The 17,835-nt window shown below is 50.4% G+C and overlaps 3 protein-coding genes across 7 annotated transcripts in view; 2 read left to right on the top strand and 1 right to left on the bottom strand.

Annotated features, from left to right (window-relative positions):
• The first annotated feature begins 2,289 nt into the window (after positions 1 to 2,289).
• On the top strand, positions 2,290 to 3,821 carry Lbx2 (ladybird homeobox 2). Of its 2 annotated transcripts, none has more exons than XM_010631585.1 (2): positions 2,290 to 2,520; positions 3,436 to 3,821. In XM_010631585.1, the coding sequence occupies exons 1-2, from the start codon at positions 2,322 to 2,324 to the stop codon at positions 3,819 to 3,821; spliced, it is 585 nt and encodes a 194-aa protein (XP_010629887.1). In that variant the 5' UTR covers positions 2,290 to 2,321. The 2 variants fall into 2 exon arrangements, 1 of the variants encoding a protein (XP_010629887.1); XR_781720.1 differs by lacking the exon at positions 3,436 to 3,821 and adding an exon at positions 3,076 to 3,256 and having other exon boundaries at positions 2,450 to 2,520.
• Positions 3,822 to 8,740: 4,919 nt separating this feature from the next.
• On the bottom strand, positions 8,741 to 14,987 carry Ttc31 (tetratricopeptide repeat domain 31). Its single transcript, XM_010631579.3, is given in 14 exon segments — positions 8,741 to 9,088; positions 9,233 to 9,334; positions 9,546 to 9,675; positions 9,767 to 9,854; positions 9,948 to 9,999; positions 10,248 to 10,432; positions 11,093 to 11,171; positions 11,276 to 11,332; positions 11,728 to 11,799; positions 11,802 to 11,819; positions 11,967 to 12,196; positions 12,316 to 12,419; positions 14,537 to 14,624; positions 14,791 to 14,987. Coding segments are annotated over 14 exon segments (1,281 nt in total). The 5' UTR covers positions 14,831 to 14,987; the 3' UTR covers positions 8,741 to 9,052.
• Positions 14,927 to 17,835, top strand: part of Ccdc142 (coiled-coil domain containing 142) — a 7,505-nt gene continuing 4,596 nt past the window's right edge. For 3 of the 4 annotated variants that reach the window (XM_010631582.3, XM_010631580.3, XM_033764998.1), the window contains exons 1-5: positions 14,927 to 16,135; positions 16,383 to 16,469; positions 16,546 to 16,698; positions 16,821 to 16,951; positions 17,025 to 17,138. In XM_010631582.3, coding sequence (XP_010629884.1) covers positions 14,929 to 16,135; positions 16,383 to 16,469; positions 16,546 to 16,698; positions 16,821 to 16,951; positions 17,025 to 17,138 — 1,692 coding nt within the window. In that variant the 5' untranslated portion in view covers positions 14,927 to 14,928. The remainder of the gene's footprint in view (positions 16,136 to 16,382; positions 16,470 to 16,545; positions 16,699 to 16,820; positions 16,952 to 17,024; positions 17,139 to 17,835) is intronic. The other variant, XM_010631581.3, reaches the window with a different exon arrangement.

Here is a 17,835-nt window from a genome sequence, read left to right as displayed (position 1 = left end):
AGGCCAGAAGAGTTGTGCAATAGGCTCCCAGAGCCTCCACCCTTCTGGCTGGTGGGGGAGGGGGGCGTCTATGAGACAGCTGAGCGCCCCCTCAAACCCAGAACCAAGGTTTAATCTCTTAATCTCCCTCATTAATCACTCGCTCTCCTCTTGCCCCTCTCCGTGGATCCGGTTTCGCCCCAGCTCGTGTTCCAGACAATTCACTGGGAAAAGCCCCCTTCTGTGGCCCCAGGGTAGTCTGGACTACTCTCTGGCCGCTGAAGTGACCTTGGATTGGCTTCTGCTGTACAGGCATCTTCCTTTTTACTAGTCTCCGCTTCTCCTCCCCCAAACTCGTGTCTGGGGACCCTCCAACCCCATTACCTGAGTAAAGCTGCAGAGGGGAGAAGGTAGGCCGGAAGAGGTGGAAGGGGAGGAAGTCAGAGGCCCATCAGGAGAGCCCCACACTCCTCACAGACACACGGGTAATTGAGAGCAGAGGTAGAGACAGACATAAAAGCCATATAGTGAATGCATGAGCAATAGTTGCAGTGTCTGTTTGGTGACAGGCCTGGGATATAGTAGGGCAGTTCCTGCTGCCTCCTGGGATCTGCTTTAATTGCAGATTAAGTGAAACCACAAGGATGGTGCTGAGGCCTGCAGCCAGAGCATCTCACCCGCCCTCTCCTGCCCCCCACCATTAATAACCAATAAACAAGGTCCTGAAGCAGCTCAGCTTTCCACCATGGCCCGGCTCTGCTCCCTGACCTAGCAGTGGCCCATCAGGCTTCAAGTGTGTTGCCCAGGCCACCATGAAAGCACTATGTGAAGGTCTGGGTTGCTGGTGGTGTCACTGAAAGGAGCCTTTTACCAAGAAGATTGCCACTGTCTAGCTACCTTCCCATCCATGTCAAGGAGTCTGGCTTTTCTAAACCCTGTTCATGGTGCTCCAAGGAAGAGACAGGTGAACCCAGAAGGGCACTGCATAAGTGGTAGGAGATGCACAGGTCTACAGGGAAGTTGACATAATAGAAGTTTAGGAAGGACTGGCCTGGTTCTTCATGGTGTGGTGAAGGAAGATAGAATAACATCAGTTCCCAACTGCCCCAGTAGCAAAGCAGTATCTTGAGAGTAGCAGGGATTCTCCATCCTGGGCTGTGAACTCTCCAGCTATTGTATATGAGGTGGGCTAAAAGAAGAAAGCCAAATACTTGCCAAGCCTATGCTCTGGAGTGGTGAACCCAGGACCAAAATAAATGCGGGGGAAAAGGAGACATGGCCCAGATAAAATAGGAATGAATAAAGCAGTCACAGAGTTGGTGCCTGGGTTGGCAGGGGTCCCATAAGATGGTTGGGTCCATGAAGTCTGTACTTCAAGTCAGTCTTCCTGGGAAGTGACTCAACCCTGGTCAGAATCCCACCTTCTCTGAGGCTGTTACTGAGCCTCTGCCAGCTGGAGGAACCATAGCTAAACTATAAGCATTTTATAAGAAGACAGATCCACTGAGAGACCAAAAGAGTGAATAAATAGGAGGCCCTTAGAGAAGGCCAGCCTCACTGGCCAAGACCTCTCCTGAGCACTAGGACCACCTTCGGTGCAGCATGTTTCTCTCCCCAGCCTCTGTTCTTGTGTTTTGACCCCTAAGCCATGGCAGGGCAGACTCCCCTACTCACCTGCACTGGCTTCTTTGTGGTATTCCCACTGTTGCTGTAGCTCTGCTGGGCCAGGTCCTCCCGTGTCTCACCTCCCAGAACCCCGCGACACACTAATCACTTCCAGCCACCAGAATATCTTTAAGAGAGTTTTTTGTTTGTTTGTTTTGTTTTTACAGGGGTTGGTGCAGAAGAAGGGGCCAGGCTAGGAGACTGAGGTCTAGTTGAGATCAGGGATCCTAGCCCAATCAGCCCTGGTGCTCCTCCTTGGAACTTTGCAAATCTTCAGCTGTTGGGGACAGGAAAACAGTTTTATCGCCCAGGGGTTTATGAGCTGAAGGAGCGGCAATGCAGAAGACTGCGGACGGCACACAGAATCCAGCGGAATGGGCCCAGTTTGAGTGTGCACCAGGATGTGCCCTGCAACGCGGCCCTAGTCTGGCGGGCGGTTCCGCGATTTTCTCTCTGCGCCTCTGCACTCTATAGAAATAAGGCTGCTGGGACGTCTATGGGTTCCAGACCCTACATAGCCCCAGGCAAGAGATAGGGGCGCAGAAGGAGGGGCACACAGGACTCCAGCGCCGGGGGCGGGTCCGAGACAGGGGGCCCGAATTGGGAGCCGACGCGGGGACCAAGAGGCTTCGGAGTAAAGCGCAGCGGGCGGCGGAACCACAACATCCCGGTGGGCCATGAATTCGGGACGCCAGCCTCGGACACCCTTCAGCATTGCAGACATTCTAGGCCCGTGCACGGTGCCCCGAGCACCCTCTGCGCCACGGCTTCCAGAGCCCAGCCCGGGTCCCACGTCACCGCTGTGCGCGCTGGAGGAGCTGACCAGTAAAACCTTCTGCGGACTGGACGGGCGCGGCCTCCCGCAACCCTCTGAAGGTACAGAGCGGTCGTAGACTCGAACTAGGCAGTCTCCCCGCTTCTCTCTTTCTGTTTCTCAGGCTCAAGCCTTCGTCTCACCCTGGGCGGGTCACCCTTAGTCCAGGAGGCCGCCGGCACGGCGGGGGGCGGGGGGGGGGCGGCACTGACTCGTCTCACCCTGGGCGGGTCACCCTTAGTCCAGGAGGCCGCCGGCACGGCGGGGAGCAGTCGGGGTGTCCGGAACTGACAGACGGGAGGGTCGATTCGCTATAGGCGGGGTAATCGCGTCCGAGCAGGCAGTACAAGACAAAAGGCCTCAGAGGTGGAGAAAGGGCAGCGCAGAAAACGCTAGGAGAGGCTCTCTCTCCAGGTGACCAAATTCCGTCCCAATCCCTCACTCCCCGAGGGCGCGGTAGGAGCTGAAAGTCTTGGTGTGGCGTTGGGTGCGCGATCCCGAACTCTCTGCCTTTCCTCGCGCCCTCTGCTCTTTCCATTGCACTTTTGGGCTCTTTGGTGTACGCTGGGTACCCCACATTCCTCAGGAGGTTAAGGAGGTCCTTTTTCCTTCACCAGGCTGAGTAGCCGTCCCTACTCTGGGCCACCCTTGGTGCCACCCCAAACCCGCTAGCCTGCTCAGCTCCAAGAGGCCAAACCTTTCAGAAGCTCTCCTCTGGTTTGTTCCACCCCTCTTTTCTTCTACTCCCCTGCAACACCTCTTAGTGGCGGCTGGCGCATCGTGCTCCCTAGCTGCACCTCAGCCCGACCTTACGCTCTTCACGCTTCGGTAAGGCACCACGGTTCTGGACCCACTCTGCCTTCCAGGCTCGTTCTTTTGGCCCAACGGACCTGATCCTACCCCCAGCTTTTCCTCCCAGGCCACAGCCAGATTCCCGCCCGCGGGAGACTGACCAGATTCCCGCCCTATTCCCGCAGACAAGGCCGCCTCCCCCGTGCTGGGGCCTGGTTCCGCGGGCCGCAAACGGCGCAAAGCACGCACTGCGTTCACCGCGCAGCAGGTGCTGGAGCTGGAGCGGCGATTCGTCTTCCAGAAGTACTTGGCACCATCAGAGCGCGACGGCCTGGCTGCGCGACTCGGCCTGGCCAACGCGCAGGTTGTCACTTGGTTCCAGAATCGCCGTGCCAAGTTCAAGCGCGACGTGGAGGAGATGCGAGCCGATGTGGCCTCGCTACGCGCATTGTCCCCTGGAGTCCTGTGCCGCCTAGCGCTGCCCAGTGGTGTTCAAAGCCCTGGCGGCCTCCCCACTGGATCTGACTCCGGGACCCACTTGTCAGACGAAGAGATACAGGTAGACGATTGAAGGCAAAGCTGCTGCCAGACGTGGGCTCTGGGGCTCTGGACTCCTAGCCTCCTGCTCTTCGTCTTTTCTGTGTTCCGGGGTAAAGGGAAGACCCGGATCTGTTCAGCCTACACATTTCCGACTTGCTGAGAGTAAAGTCACAACTTTGTTGCTAGACACCTCAGTGCGGACCTCCAGGCCAGTAACAGCAAAATATGCTGGCTATTGGAGATATTTGATGGCAGCGCTGTGAAGAGCACTTGAGATGCAGGTTATCTCCTTTAGCTCTCATACCAACCCTATAAGGTAGGTGTATAATTATGCCCATTTTACAAAAGAAGAACTCCAAGGTCAGGATTTTATCCTGTCGTCTAATCAACCTTCAGAGTGGTGCTTGTCATCCTTCTGCTTCAGAGACACTGGACAGAGAAAGGGGGCTAGAACTGTCTGTGGCTGCAGGCACTAAGCCACCACTGGCTGCCTGTGGTCACAGGACTCTGTCCTCCCATAATCAGACTGGCCTGGGAAGCCTCTAAGATGGGTGCAGACCCCAGAGAGATAGCACAGTACTTGATTCTTTCCTCATTCCCCAACCTGTGCTCATTTTTAGTTGATTCCCCATCTGTTTCCTCCACCTGCATTAAAAACCCTATGCAGAGACAAAATGAAGGTGTCAGCAGAGAGGGCATCTTCTGCCTTTGGACTTCTGTGTGGCTCCAGCAGACCCACCAGGACCAGCTGGCAAGGGCCTGGAAAGTTGGCCCGCTGAAGTGGAGCCTGGAGTAGCAGGGCTTGCCTGCTGGGGATCCCAGCCCAGTTCCACGGCTGACATCTGTGACATTTATTTATTCTGCTGGAGATTAATCACCCTCTTGTAGGGTGATGGGGGAGGGAAGGGGGACACTTGATAGCTACAAGATTCCCCCATCCCTGGCTGACCCAGCTGACTCAGCTGAACTTCGGAAGACCATGCTTGGGTTTTGTTTGTTTGTTTTTTTCCTGCTGCCCTGTCTCCTCTCAGTCCTCTTGGCCCTCTTCAGACTGCCCCCTGCTTCTGCACAGATGTGACAACCCCATTTCCAAGATGCCTCAAGGGTGGGGGTATCAAGTAAGGCCCCAGTTGCAGGTGGAGGGTCAAGGAGAGGATATTCCAGGGTGTGTGGACAAGACTGGAAAGCAAAGCAGGGTGTGGTAGTGCAAGCCTGTACTCCTAGCACTTGTATTCCCAGCCCTCAGGAGGTTGAGGCAGAAGGATTTCTGTGAGTTTGTGGCCAGCCTGGGCTACATAGTGAGTTCAAGGCAGCCTGAACTACATAGTGAAACCCTGTCTCAAAAAACAAAACAAAACAAAGCCTGGGAAGTAGGAGAGAACCTGGCATTCAAGGGCTATAGCTGCCTTTGTTCCTAGTGCTTTGCATGGCTTAATCCTCACAATAACCCAATGGGCTAGAGATTTGTTTGTGTGTGTGTGTGTGTGTGTGTGTGTGTGTGTGTGTGTGTGTATACAGGAGATAAAACTCAGGACCTTGCACTTGCAAAGCAGGCAGCAGAACTACTGAGCTAAATCCCCGGCCCTAGAGATTTTTTTAAATTCTCATTTTCAGGATAAGGAAACTAAATCACAGGAGCCCAAGATTAGCCAGGCTATGCAGTTTCTAAGTGCTGAGGTGAGGCTAATCTTCATGCTTGTCTGACTCAGGAACATATGCCTTTGGTCAGTAAGAGGTACTGTCCCTAGAAAGGTGTCCCTAGAAAGAAGCAAGGGATTTACAGAAAGAAAAGAGGGAAAAGGGTTAGGGTTAATACTTTGTACTGTAGACAGAACATGGGGGTGGGTTATAAGGGAGAGACAAGAAAGCAATGCTTAGGGCTTTCTTGTGTTAATGTGGCTGAATGTGCAAGGTGGACTAGACCCTGGCAGAGACCTGAGGAAGGCAGTGTATAAAGAAGGCAAGAGCAGAGAGAATTCTGGGCCAGAATTTAGGGTGGGTGGCTGGTCACAGAAGAGGTATGATTTCTTCCCAGTGACCAAGAACTGTATGAATCAGTGAAAATCATACAATCCTGGACAACTGGAAGAAAAAATGACCTTGTAGATAGAAAGAGACAGATACTACTGGTGTAGAGTTAAAAGTCTGTCAGTCATTATATATAAAAACTATTCTTTGCAATTTTGCTATTCCTTTAAAACACATACACAACCTATTTACCACCCCTGACTCCTATTGCTCTCTTAGGCCCTTTACACCTCAAGATCAGCTTTCTGGAAACTTTCTACGCGATGACCAACTCTTCTGGGGTTTTTTTGTTTGTTTTTTGTTTTTTGTTTTTGTTTTTGTTTTTGTTTTTTTGAGACAGGGTCTCATTCTGTAGTTTAGGCTCATCTTGAACTCTATGTAGCTGAGGCTGGCCTCAAACTCATGGTGATCTTTCTGCCTCAGCCTTCTGAGGGCTGAGATCACGGGTGTTTGCCACTTCTCCTGGCCCAACTCTTCTGTTTGCTCAGCACTTTCCCAGTCACAGCAATGAAAGACTCACCTCCCAGCAAAACTAAGATGGTTACTCACCTGCTTTCCATTCCAGAAGACTCCAAACATAGACTGCCTGCTGGGTCAGAACCTTGTCAGTTAGGAGTGGTGAGTGTGGGCACAGTGAGGCAAGGTATCAGGGGTCCTGTGGCTCTTGGCTAGAAGATTCAAATCCAAGACAAGCTAAGAGGTGCTGGAGAAGGAACACTTATCTGCTAATTAGAAGAGTGCTGAGGTGGCACACACCTGTAATCTCAGCACTCGGGGAAGCTGAGGCAGGAGGGTCACCAAGTTTGGGCCCAGGCTGGGTGACTTAGGGACTGAGAGAGACCCTGTCTTAAAAAAAAAAAAAGTTAGTTTGATTTAGGCCTGGCATAGGACCTGAGGGTTTTGCATGTGTTACAAGTTTCTTGTTGATGCTGATGTTGCTGTTCAGAGACACTTTGAGACCCACAGGCCCAGGAACTTTGGATTTTCTAAACTTAAGCAGCAGCTCACTCTTATTTTCCTCTTCCTATTGTAGGAATCACAGTATATGATAGTTTCAGGCAAAATTTGGTTTATTTAGCACCCACTACATACCAGGCACTTTGTAGGTATTTTATTACACTTTCAATCCTCACAACAGCCCCCATTTTACAGATGAGGAAACCGAGGCTTAAATATTGAGCTGCCCGAGATGCCCCAACTAGTAATGGCAGGCTTCATTTTGCTAGATAGTATTTAAGGAAACTAGATCATAAACATAGAAAAGATGGAGAGAAGTCCTATATAAAAGAGATGTTTCAACCCCCCTCTCCAAGTGCAAACTTTATTGGGCTAGACTTATAGGGCAGAAGCATCATGTATCTTCATGAATAGTCCCTCTGGGGTGGGGTGAGGGTAAGTCACCTAAGGATCCACACTTAAATGGGCTTTTAGCCAGGGCCAGGGAGAACTCAACTAAGGGGAGCTACTTTTGGCTCTTAAAGAAGCCAAAAGATCATGAATCTTACATAGAAGCAATTGTAACCCGTGGTGGTAAAACTCCTATGGGGAAAGGCTAACTGCAGTGCCCAGTGCTGGGGTGAAGAAAGCAGCCATGGTAGCAGTAGTCTGGGTATCATGCAGGGAATTGGAGATGTATGGGCCTGCAGCTCCAGGCAGGAGCTAGTAAGGGACTTCCCAAATGCAATCCCTTGAAGAATCTTCCTGCAATGGGAGGAGGTGGGTGTCAGACCACTGGACAGGGAGGTCTGATTATGCATAGCAATGTGGCCAGAAAATGGCACAAGGAGCTAGCAGCACTCTGGGGACTGTGGCAAGAGAAAAACAGCAAGAACGGGGTAAGGAAGAGGTAAGAATCCATCAAGCTGCAAAGGGTGGGACTCAATTTTACTTATTACTTGGGACCTCCTTCTTGAGCACAGAGCTCCACCTCATGAATGAGTTCCCTAGGGCCAAGAAACACAGCAAGTCCCAGAGGCCTCCTTGCTGACTCTGCTGTAGTCCAAAAACCTGAACTTCTGCATACTGCAGTTTCCAAGTCCCCCACCCTTTATTTTTTGGCAGTACTAGAGATGGAACCCAGTGCCTTTGTGCTGAGCTGCATCACCAGTATTTTTTTTTTTTTTTGAGACAGGGTCTTGCTAAGTGACCAAGTTGCCCAGGCTGGGCTTGAACTTGTGATCCTCTTGCCTTAGTCTTCCAGAGTGCTAGAATCTCAGGTGCACCCTTGCACCCAGGTGGTTCCTCATCTTGAGCTCTGAAAGTGTTTATGTTTCCTTACCACCCTCAAAAGAAGCCATCTGCTTTTTTTTTTTTTTTTTTTTTTGAGACAGGGTCTTGCTAAGTGACCAAGTTGCCCAGGCTGGGCTTGAACTTGTGATCCTCTTGCCTTAGTCTTCCAGAGTGCTAGAATCTCAGGTGCACCCTTGCACCCAGGTGGTTCCTCATCTTGAGCTCTGAAAGTGTTTATGTTTCCTTACCACCCTCAAAAGAAGCCATCTGCTTGGGAACCAAAGAAAGAATGTTTCAGTGGATGTGGGACTTTCTCTCATGAGAAGATTCTCCATGCAAAAGGAATGATTGCCAGAGGTACCTTTAATAGACTTTTAGTGTTTGCTTGTTTTATGAAACAGGGTCTCACTCTGTAATTCAGGCTGGCCTTGAACTCGAATTTATGGCAATCCTCCTGCCTCTGCCTCACAAGTACTGGGATTACAGGCATGTGCGAACATGTCCAGCTAAATGTGGATTTAATTACAGGGCCTCAAAATATGCAGAAAAATATTAGCACAAAGTGTTCACTATTTTCACTCTATTAGAGAAAGAGCCTCCCAGGGCTGGGGATTTAGCTCAGTGGCAACACGCCTGCCTTGCAAGTACAAGATCCTGAATTTGATCCCTGGTACTGAGGAACCCCCACACACACACAAAAAAAAAACAAACCACCACCACCACCAACAACAACAAAATGCCTCTCTCATCTGGGCTGAGGCAGATGCTGGCATCCAAGACATGGGATCCCCCAGCTCTTTGAGGGATCCTGGAGATGAAGAGGGTGGGGTCTTGTAATCTGAGTCTGGGGAAAGATAAGGCGGGCTGGCTCAGGTGATATGTGGGAGAATACATGACGTGAGTGGAGACAGAAGGCCCAGGCTCCGAAGACCTGCTCTGACCAAAGGATAACAGGTCTGCGTCTCCTGTCTCAACATGCGGAAGTGACTGGAGGACTCCAGTTGATCAAGGTGGCACATGGATTCTTCCTTGTTGATCCTGCTGAAAGGGAAGAGAGAAGGGCGCATGAGCCCACCATTCCTACACCCTTCTTACCCACTGGAGGCAACGGATGGCACTACAGGATCTCAGTCCCAGGTGGTGCTTCCTGATGGCCCTAGCCCGAGGGTGGGTCAGTTTCCTCACCAAAGCAAGTTGGAGTAGGCAAGAGTGGAGTTCCCGGGCTGAATCTGGCTGGTACACACCCCCCAGAATCTCCTGGAACACAGCAGCTGCATCTCCAAAGCGCTTTGGCCCCAGAAGGATTGGAAAAGGGAAAGTTGAGGGGTCAGGCAAGCGAAGGAACTATAAATTGACCCTTTCCCCAAACAGGGCCCACCTTCTGGTACCACTACCATCAAGGTACTATGGTAGTGGGAGCTTATCTAGGAAATGTCAATTCCCACTGCATTCTCCCTGATCCCCATCTCTAGTATGTTTCCAGTCTTGGTCCTATTACCTGCAGCCCCATCAAGGCCTTGCCCAGACAGAAGAGGCCCCGGGGCCACCCAAGTTGAAGGGTAAGGGCCACTAGGGCCCATGCTGACTGATCCAACCACTCATGGCAGTAGGAGCGATTTCCAAATAACCTGATAAACACAGAGAAGTGGTCAAAGGTCTGGACCTTCCACACCCTGCCTTGTCCTGATCTCCTAGCACAGTGATCACGTCCCCACCTACTGGTGGTCCTGGGGGTTGAGCTGTAAGGCCTGGGTGAAAAGAATAGCCTCATGGTAGAAATCATTTTGAGCAAAGCTAGTACCAAACTCTGGAAAAAAAAAAAAAAAAAAAAGAGGGCGGGAAGATTCCAACAGGGCTCCTGCAGGGAGCCGGGTGAAGAGAAAGAAAGAAAGGATCTCATTTGCCAGTTCCTGGCTCCACTGTATGGCAGCTGCCAGCAGTCCTGCAGATGCCTGGGGCTGGGAAGGAAAGTCAAGCAGCCCCGGAGTCCTGGGTCTTCCCAAAACTTTCTCCTTTGTTCAGTTACATTGCAGTTAGCACCATCCAACTAATATATGCAATTCTCCTGACAACCCTGCAAGAAAGTACCCTCCTACAGAGAAAACTCCCCAGGGTCAAGGTGACAGTGATGAAGCCAGACCCCAGTTCTCTTGGCCCTAAGGGGAGGGAACTCCTAATGGACAGCCTCTGCCCATTTTACCTGTGCCTTTGGACTTTGCCTAGGGCTCTCCTCTCTTGAGGGGTTCCTTTCTTTTGGGCCCATCTTCTCCTGGAGGCCCTGGGGCTTCTGATTTGGTCCCTTCTCTCTGTGGGTACTTGGAAGCCAATCCCCAACCTTGCATAAAGCCAGAGACACAAAACTGCTAGATAGATACAGTAAGTCTTGTGGGCGGAAAGAACGTCAGGGGTAGAGAAAGACAAATAAGGCATATTCTTATCTATATGTGGAAGCTAGAAAGTGGATTTCATAGAAGTAGAGACCAGCATAGTGGTTACCAGTACCTGGGAAGGGTTTAGGGGAGGGAGAATGGAAAGAAAAGGGTTAAGAGGTACAGAGCTACAGTTAGGCAGGAGAAATAACTTTTTCTTTTTCTTTTTGAGACAGGGTCTTGCTGTATAGTTTAGGCTGGCCTTGAACCCACTGTGTAGCCCAGGCTGGCCTCAAACTCATAGCAATCAGGTAGGAGAAGTAACTTCTAAAGTTTTAAAAAACAGTAGAATAATTACAGTTGACAACAATTAATTGACTATTTCCAAACAAGTAGAGATTTTGAATGTTCTCACACAAAGAAAAATGATGTCTAAGGTGATAGCTATGCCAACGACTGTTCTGACCACTATACACTGTATACATGTATTAAAATGTTACACTATACCCACAATTATGTACAATTACTTTGTGTACAATTAAAAGTAACAATGTATTTTTAAATATTTAAATATTCTCAAGGTAAGTTACAGAGGGGCTGGGAATGAATTGTATTTTGAAGTAGGAGGGGGAGAAGATGGGCAGAGACAAAGAACGGAGGGAAGGGGCTTTCACCTCTTCCTCACCACACAGTCCCTGAGCCAGGTTTCCAGGGTTGGCTGGGGGTGCTGTCATCCTCTCTGGGGTAATCGTGGTCTGGATGGAAAGTGGACAGAGCTGGGATCACCTTGAGTTACCTACCTTCTCAGCTCCCATCTTTCTGGACCTTGCTGATCTTGTTATCTGCCTGTTGAACTTACCTTGGGCTCCCCATTGTCCTGTTCCAAGCACTCCTGTTGTTTTCTTTCCTTTTGATGCTACAATAATAATAATAATGATAATTTATTTTGATCACTTACAATATGGCACGCGTTGGACTACACACACTATTTGCAAACACTGTTTCATTTATCCCTGGGACTCTATGGAGTATGTATTGTTATCACTCTGAAAAAGCAGACAAGAGAGTCACTAGCCAGAAGCCTCATAGCAGGGAGGAGACAGATTCCAACTAGGGCAGTATTGTGGGGTTCTGCAGCTACCCACCACATTGATGGCTTCCAGAAAAACCTGAAGTCCTGGACCCCTACAATCTAACTGGCAAGAGGTCCACTGCAGGCTGCCTTGAGCTCCCTCCTTTTCTCACACACTTCCCTCTTTCCCTTCTCTAAGTCCCTCTGGACTCCCCTCCTTCCACCCCACTACTGGTTACCTTCTTCTTTCATCATATCTTCTCTGCTTTCTGTTTCATGCGCTCCTCCTCAGTCAATAGCTCTGTAGAGCTGTAGCCAGGCAGTTGGCTTCCTGGAGAAGGAAGTGCAGTTGATAGGAAAAGAGAAGGAAACAGGGAGAATGCAAAGGAAGGCAAACTGTACGGAAGCATCTGTACAGATTAAGGGAGGTACAGGGTGTGAATATGGGGACCATGAAGCCCTTTCCTGAGAATCTCACCTCTTCGGTCACCACGAGCTTCTGGGGCATGTTTACCTGCAGCAGGATGTCTGACACACTACAGAAGGATGGGGAGGCAGATGGACTTTGAGGGCAGTGCTCAGACCCTTAGGGAAGGTAAAGAAAGGACTTTCAAAGACCACAGTAGTTGCCCAGTCCCTCGGTCCCCTTGCCCCTGTCACTCTGTCTAGCCGTGTTTCCTTCATCAGGGAAATGGTCCAGCAGGTAACCTGTCAGGAAGGAGAAAGAGACAGGAAGGGAAGAGGAGCATGAACAAAGGGAGCATGTGAGGGGCCCCCCCACCCAGGGTTCCAGCCTTGATCTTGGGTCCAGGCCCTGCAGCCCCCACTGTGGTGCCACAGTTGCAGCTGCCTGCTGCTCCAATCCACATGGATCCAGTGCAGGCCCTGGAGCTCACTCTCCAGGAGCTGAGGAAGAAAATCCACTACGTCCCGGGAAGGGGAGGGTAGAGTAGGCTGGTATTGAGGAAAGCTCTGGGAGAGAGCAAGGGGTTGCCTAGCTTGATCTTTCTACCATGGCAGCCACCCTCCCAGAGAATCCTTCCGGCTCTGACAGCCCCCCTAATCTGCTCTTTCTGGCTTTTTTTTTTGTACCGGGGATCAAACTCAGGACCTTGCCTTTGCAAAGCAGGCACAATGCCACTGAACTATATCCTGGCCCTGTTCCTGGCTTTCTTGATGCACCAACTCCTTTTGCTACTCTCCTGCATTCCTAAGGGCGAAGGGTGGTATTCAGTCCAGCCTGAGGAACCTTCCAGGATCTTCTCCATCTGATCTGTCACTAGGTCAGCTGCATGGACACCCCTGGAATGGAGCCCTCTTACCTGCTCTTCCAGCTGTGCCCCATCATATCCTTGAACATGAATAGCCCCCATGTGGAAATAAGTACAGCAGCTCCCGGTGGTCTCTCCTCACACTATTTCAAAACCAAGCCCTCAGAAACTATCCCTTACTCAAAAACTTACAGTATCCTTCACTGTTAAGGTCAGAAGCACATGACTCTAGCACCTCTGCCTAGGATTCAGAACCTTCCAGAAATCTCCCCGGTGACCCTTTTAACTTTCCCTTTCAGTCCCCCTCTGTTTAGCTTCCATCTTTATTTGGCCACCAGGCTCTCTCTAGCCTTAGGGCCTCCCCCCAGGTGTCCTCTAACTCTTCCTGGCTCAGAGAGCCTTTTTCATATTTTGTTTCACCTTGAAAGTCCAACTTATATTCTATTTCCCCATAAAGCCTTCTCGGGTGTTTTCATCTCCAATTAGCTCTGGCCTCTTTCAAGCAAAATGTGCCCATAAGGTCTATGTCATATAATTTAGAGCCTTATTATTCATTGCTTTTTATTGCTCTCTTAATTGGTGACAAAGAATGGAACTGGAAAGAGTGCTATGCTAGAATGGAGCCACTTGCATCCTAGTTTTGACTCTATTCGTGCTTCGATGTTTCATTTTGAAGTCATTGACAAAATGAGGTAAGACTCTTCAAGGTTTGACCCATACACTCTTTTTTATTTTTTGGGTGGGGGCTATGGATAGAACACAGAGTCCCATTTGGTGTACAATTGAACTACACTCCCTGCAAAGAACACTGATTCTGATGAATCACTTTCTCAGTGAATGTTGTTTCCCTTCATGAATCTTCTACTTTCTCATGACCTTCTTTCAGCCACCATGGTATCCTTTGAAGTTCCTATAACACACCAACTGTGCTCCCATTTCACAGCTTTTGCATTTATTTCCTACCTGGGGTCCCTTTGTCCATTGAATGGCTTATCCCACTGTCCTCTTTAGATCTCTGCTTAGATGTCACCTTCTCTTTTTAAAATCCTTCCAACTCCACTCAGTGTTCTCTATTCTCCTTCTTGCTCTTTCTTTGAATATACATGCTATGTCTTTATTTGTCGACTGGCTGCTTCCACTAGATTCTTCTAAAAAAGGAGAATTATAAAAAGATTCTTAGATTTCTGGATTAAACAAGTAGTCAGAAATTTGTATTATGAACTAAAATTGGGATGAGAACAAAAGCAATCAGTTTACAAGGATGATGAATTAATTTTTGGACTTGTTGAGTTTGAGATTAGATCCAAACCCTTGTGCTAAATGAGGTCTTCTGAGCCATTATTTGCCTACTCTCTGGTTCCATCTTTCACTGTTTCAACCAAACCCTCTCCAATATGACATTACTTTTATAGTGAGGATTTTTTGTTTTGTTTGGTCCCGATGACTGAACTTGGGTCCTTGCACTTGCAAGGCAGGCAGCAGAACCACTGAGCTAAATTCCCGGGCTAGTGAGGTTCTCTTTATTTTTCCTAGTGCTCCCACTGTCCTCTCTCACCGAGACACTCATACCCATACCCAGTCCTCAACCCAGACACACCTGCCTGATCAATTTTGCTCACTTTGACCATTTATTACATGAGGATCGCGCTTCTGGTTCCTCACCCCTCACTTGTCTAGAAGGTCGAGAGCTACTCTTCCCCACAGACCCCAGACCACTGTTTGGGGTCGGCTCATCCTGAGTCTAGGCAGGTAATGACTAGATAGGTAAACTCAGGTCTCTTCTCCGTAGTTCGCTGGATGAAATTCCTTGCAGAGTTTAGGGACAGCAGCGACCCTCATCGAGCAACCAGTCCACAGAGAGCAGTCTACAGAAAAGGAAGGCGATGCTGTATCAGGGGGCTCAAGATGGATGGGCAAGAGCCCTCCAACCTCCGCCTGAAACATAAAATCTTATTAAAAATGTCCAGAGGACAGACTTGAGGAGGGTTGTTTCTGCCCTCCTAGGCCCTCTTGGTCCATCACAGCGATCACCGAGGTTGATTCGCCCCACAGTCTTCTGAACCGGTACCATCTCCAGTCAACACTAACCCCAAAGTGAAAGTTTGTCTAGAATTTGATCCCGGTTAAGGGCGCTGTGGGCTAGTGTGCGGCCATTTTTGTTAGGGGCAGATGCCAAGGATTACGGAGAGCGAGAGAGTCCTTCGCGGTCTCCGCGGTTCCTGCGTTAGAGACCGCTCTTGTTATGAGGCGGAGTCCGAGCTACGGTTGGTGTTGGGAGGTACAAGGAAGCAGGAATTGTTAGGTTCGTTTTCAACTCGCCCCTCCATGGCCCAGGCGTCCCGCCCCGGTGGCCTTCTGCCCCCGCGGTGGGCGCAATCCGGGGGCACTGTGGAGGAGCAGTGGGAGGGAAGGCGGGCGGGCGCTCTCCGCGGGGAGGGTCGAGGCTGGCAGGGGCTGCCGTTTGCCGGGAGCATCCCCTACCCGGACCTCCGGCCCGGCGGACCTCCGAGAGGGCCACCGTGGTGGGCCGTGTCGGCAAACGCAGGCGTGGACCACGAGGTTGGCGCGGCGGGTTGGAAGCCTCAGCCTGCAGCAGGCAGCCCGGTTCCTCCAGCGCTGCAGCGTCTCCGTCGGGTGTTGCTGAGGCTGCTCCGCGAACGGGAGCAGCTTCTTCAGGCCCGGGACTACGCCCGCCACCTACAGGCGGTCGTGCGCCTCCTGAAGACTCTGAGCCCCAGCACGCCCACTCACGTTCCTGGCCCCTTGCCCCACTTGTGCCGCGACCTGCAACTGCACCCTCCCGGAGAGGCGCTAGTGCGAATCCGCCAGCGGGACTCTCTCGAGCCGCTACTTATAGCGCGGCCCATCGGACTAGCTACCCAACGCTTGGATGCTGCCATCGAGATGCAGCTTCGCGCTCTGGGCCGGGCTCCCGCCAGTCTGAACCTGACGTCCCAACTTGCCGAGCTGCTGTTGTTGCTTCCCCTCTACCACAGGCTGCAGGAAAAAGCCGTGAGCTACATCCCAGGAGCAGCGCGCCCTTTCCCCTCGGCCAGTGTGCTTCGTCTTCTAACCAGGGAGAGGGGTTGCCAGATGGCAAGTTGGCTGGATGAGGCACTTGGGGGACTGTGCTTGCCGGACCAGCTCCGCAGGCACTACCAGAAGGAGCGGGAGCTGCTACCAGGGTTGTTGGGCCTAGTAGGGGACATGACCGGTTCAGTCAGCAGTGGTCTGGGGCTTGAAGGAGCTGGAAACCTTTGGAGTCAATATTGGATGCTTCTTTGGGCAACCTGCATGCAGAGTCTGGACCTAAATCTGGGACCCTGGAGGAAACACAGGGCAGTGGCACAACAGCTGAGTGAGGCACTGGTTCAGGGTGAGTGATTGGGCCTGGGTGGGCATTTGGGAGGGCCACAGTCACTTGCTTCTCCCAGCCTGCTCACTCGTCAGCCTGATGACAGAAGCAGCCTGTTTAGAATGAACATTCCCTGGGTTCAGACTATAGCTTCTGGCCTTTCAAGCTTTCTGCCTGTCTTGAGTTGTGGAGGATCCGTTTTTGAGTGGGCAGGGGCTGTGGAAAGGGAGACCTTGTTCTAGGTCTCCAGAGTCATTTCTCCCCCTAGCATCCCTGCCTCAGGAATGTGAAAAGGAGCTGGCTTCTTCGTGCCACAACCTACTTCATCAGTCTCTTATCTGGAGCTGGGATCAAGGTGAGAAGAATGATATTGGGGTAAGACAAGAACCAGGTTGCTGCTCCTGTATCAGACTGTACCCTCTCATCTTCAGGTTTCTGCCAGGCCTTGGCATCTGCAGCCCTTGGGGATCAGAGCAGCCCTGCCTCAAACTCTCACACTACTGAACTATTTCGACAGCTTTTTCCTCCACTCTTAGACACCCTCCAAGAATATAGGTCAGGATTGATCCTCTGTCAGCCTCCAGGTGAGCTGAGGACCAGACAGAACAGCTGAAGATACCCCTTTGTTCCTTCACTCTGCTTTGAAGTCTCCCTCCTCCCAAAAGTGCTCCATGACCTGTAAGATACTCTGCTACTCTGCTTCCAGGTCCAGCACCTATTGCCCTAGGGCTCTGTACTCTGCAGATCACCTTGCTCTGGTTCTTGGGCAGAACTCAGCAGTACCTGGCAGCATGGGCCCCAGATTCCTTCCTGCTCCTGATCCAAAAGCACTTACCTGTGAGTGGCTGGGAGGTGGGGAGGGGGACAGTTTAGGCTGGGCTAAGATATCACTTCCTGTTTCCACCCATAGCCTCTATTGCATGAGGTAGAAGCTTTATCCAGATTGACTTCAGAGGAAAGTTTATCTCTGGCAGTGGAGCAGCAGCTAGGCCTGGAGTTCCAGAAGCTAACTGCACAGATGCAGGTAAGGAGAACAGGGAGGGGTCCTTACAGTAGCAGTTTATGACCCTGTTCTATGCCAACCTAGAGGGTGGGCAGAGTGAAACATGTCAGTGACTTGTAATCCTTGGAGTCACTACTAGGTTTATTTTTTTTCCTGTTTTGTTAATTTTTTGTTCTTCCTTTAACTGTGTGTATGTTGCTGGGGATTGAACCTGGGGCCTCACACATAACAGGCAAGTACACTACCAACAAGCTACATCCCCAGCCTCTCTAACTTGTTACTGTAGGAAATTTTAAATATGTACAGATGAAAAGGGAAGGGTATAATGGACCCCCATATTCCTACCACCAAGGCTTTAAATATTATCAATTCACAGTCAGTTTTGTTTCATTTAAATACCTCCCCATAATGTCAGACTCTCATTTGGTGATATTTATTTATTTAATTATTTGGGGTGGGGGTACTGGGGATCGAACTCCGGATCTTTTACTTGCAAGACAGGTGGCAGCACCACTGAGCTAAATCTCAGGATCTGCATTTGGTGATATTAATAGTTGCTGGCTATCATTTCCTAGACTCATTCCTTCATTAGAGGTGGCAAAAACGTGATATTTCAATTCTATCATTACTTTTTCATTTATTAGTTGGATAAGTCCTATAAAGAGAAATCTACCCTCATTAATGATTTGAATACCCTAAGTTTTTTTTTTTTTTTTTT

This window comes from Fukomys damarensis, unplaced genomic scaffold (assembly GCF_012274545.1).
Source record: "Fukomys damarensis isolate Sample0158 unplaced genomic scaffold, DMR_v1.0_HiC HiC_scaffold_2, whole genome shotgun sequence".
Taxonomy (NCBI): domain Eukaryota; kingdom Metazoa; phylum Chordata; class Mammalia; order Rodentia; family Bathyergidae; genus Fukomys; species Fukomys damarensis.
This window is presented reverse-complemented; position numbering and strand designations above follow the sequence as displayed.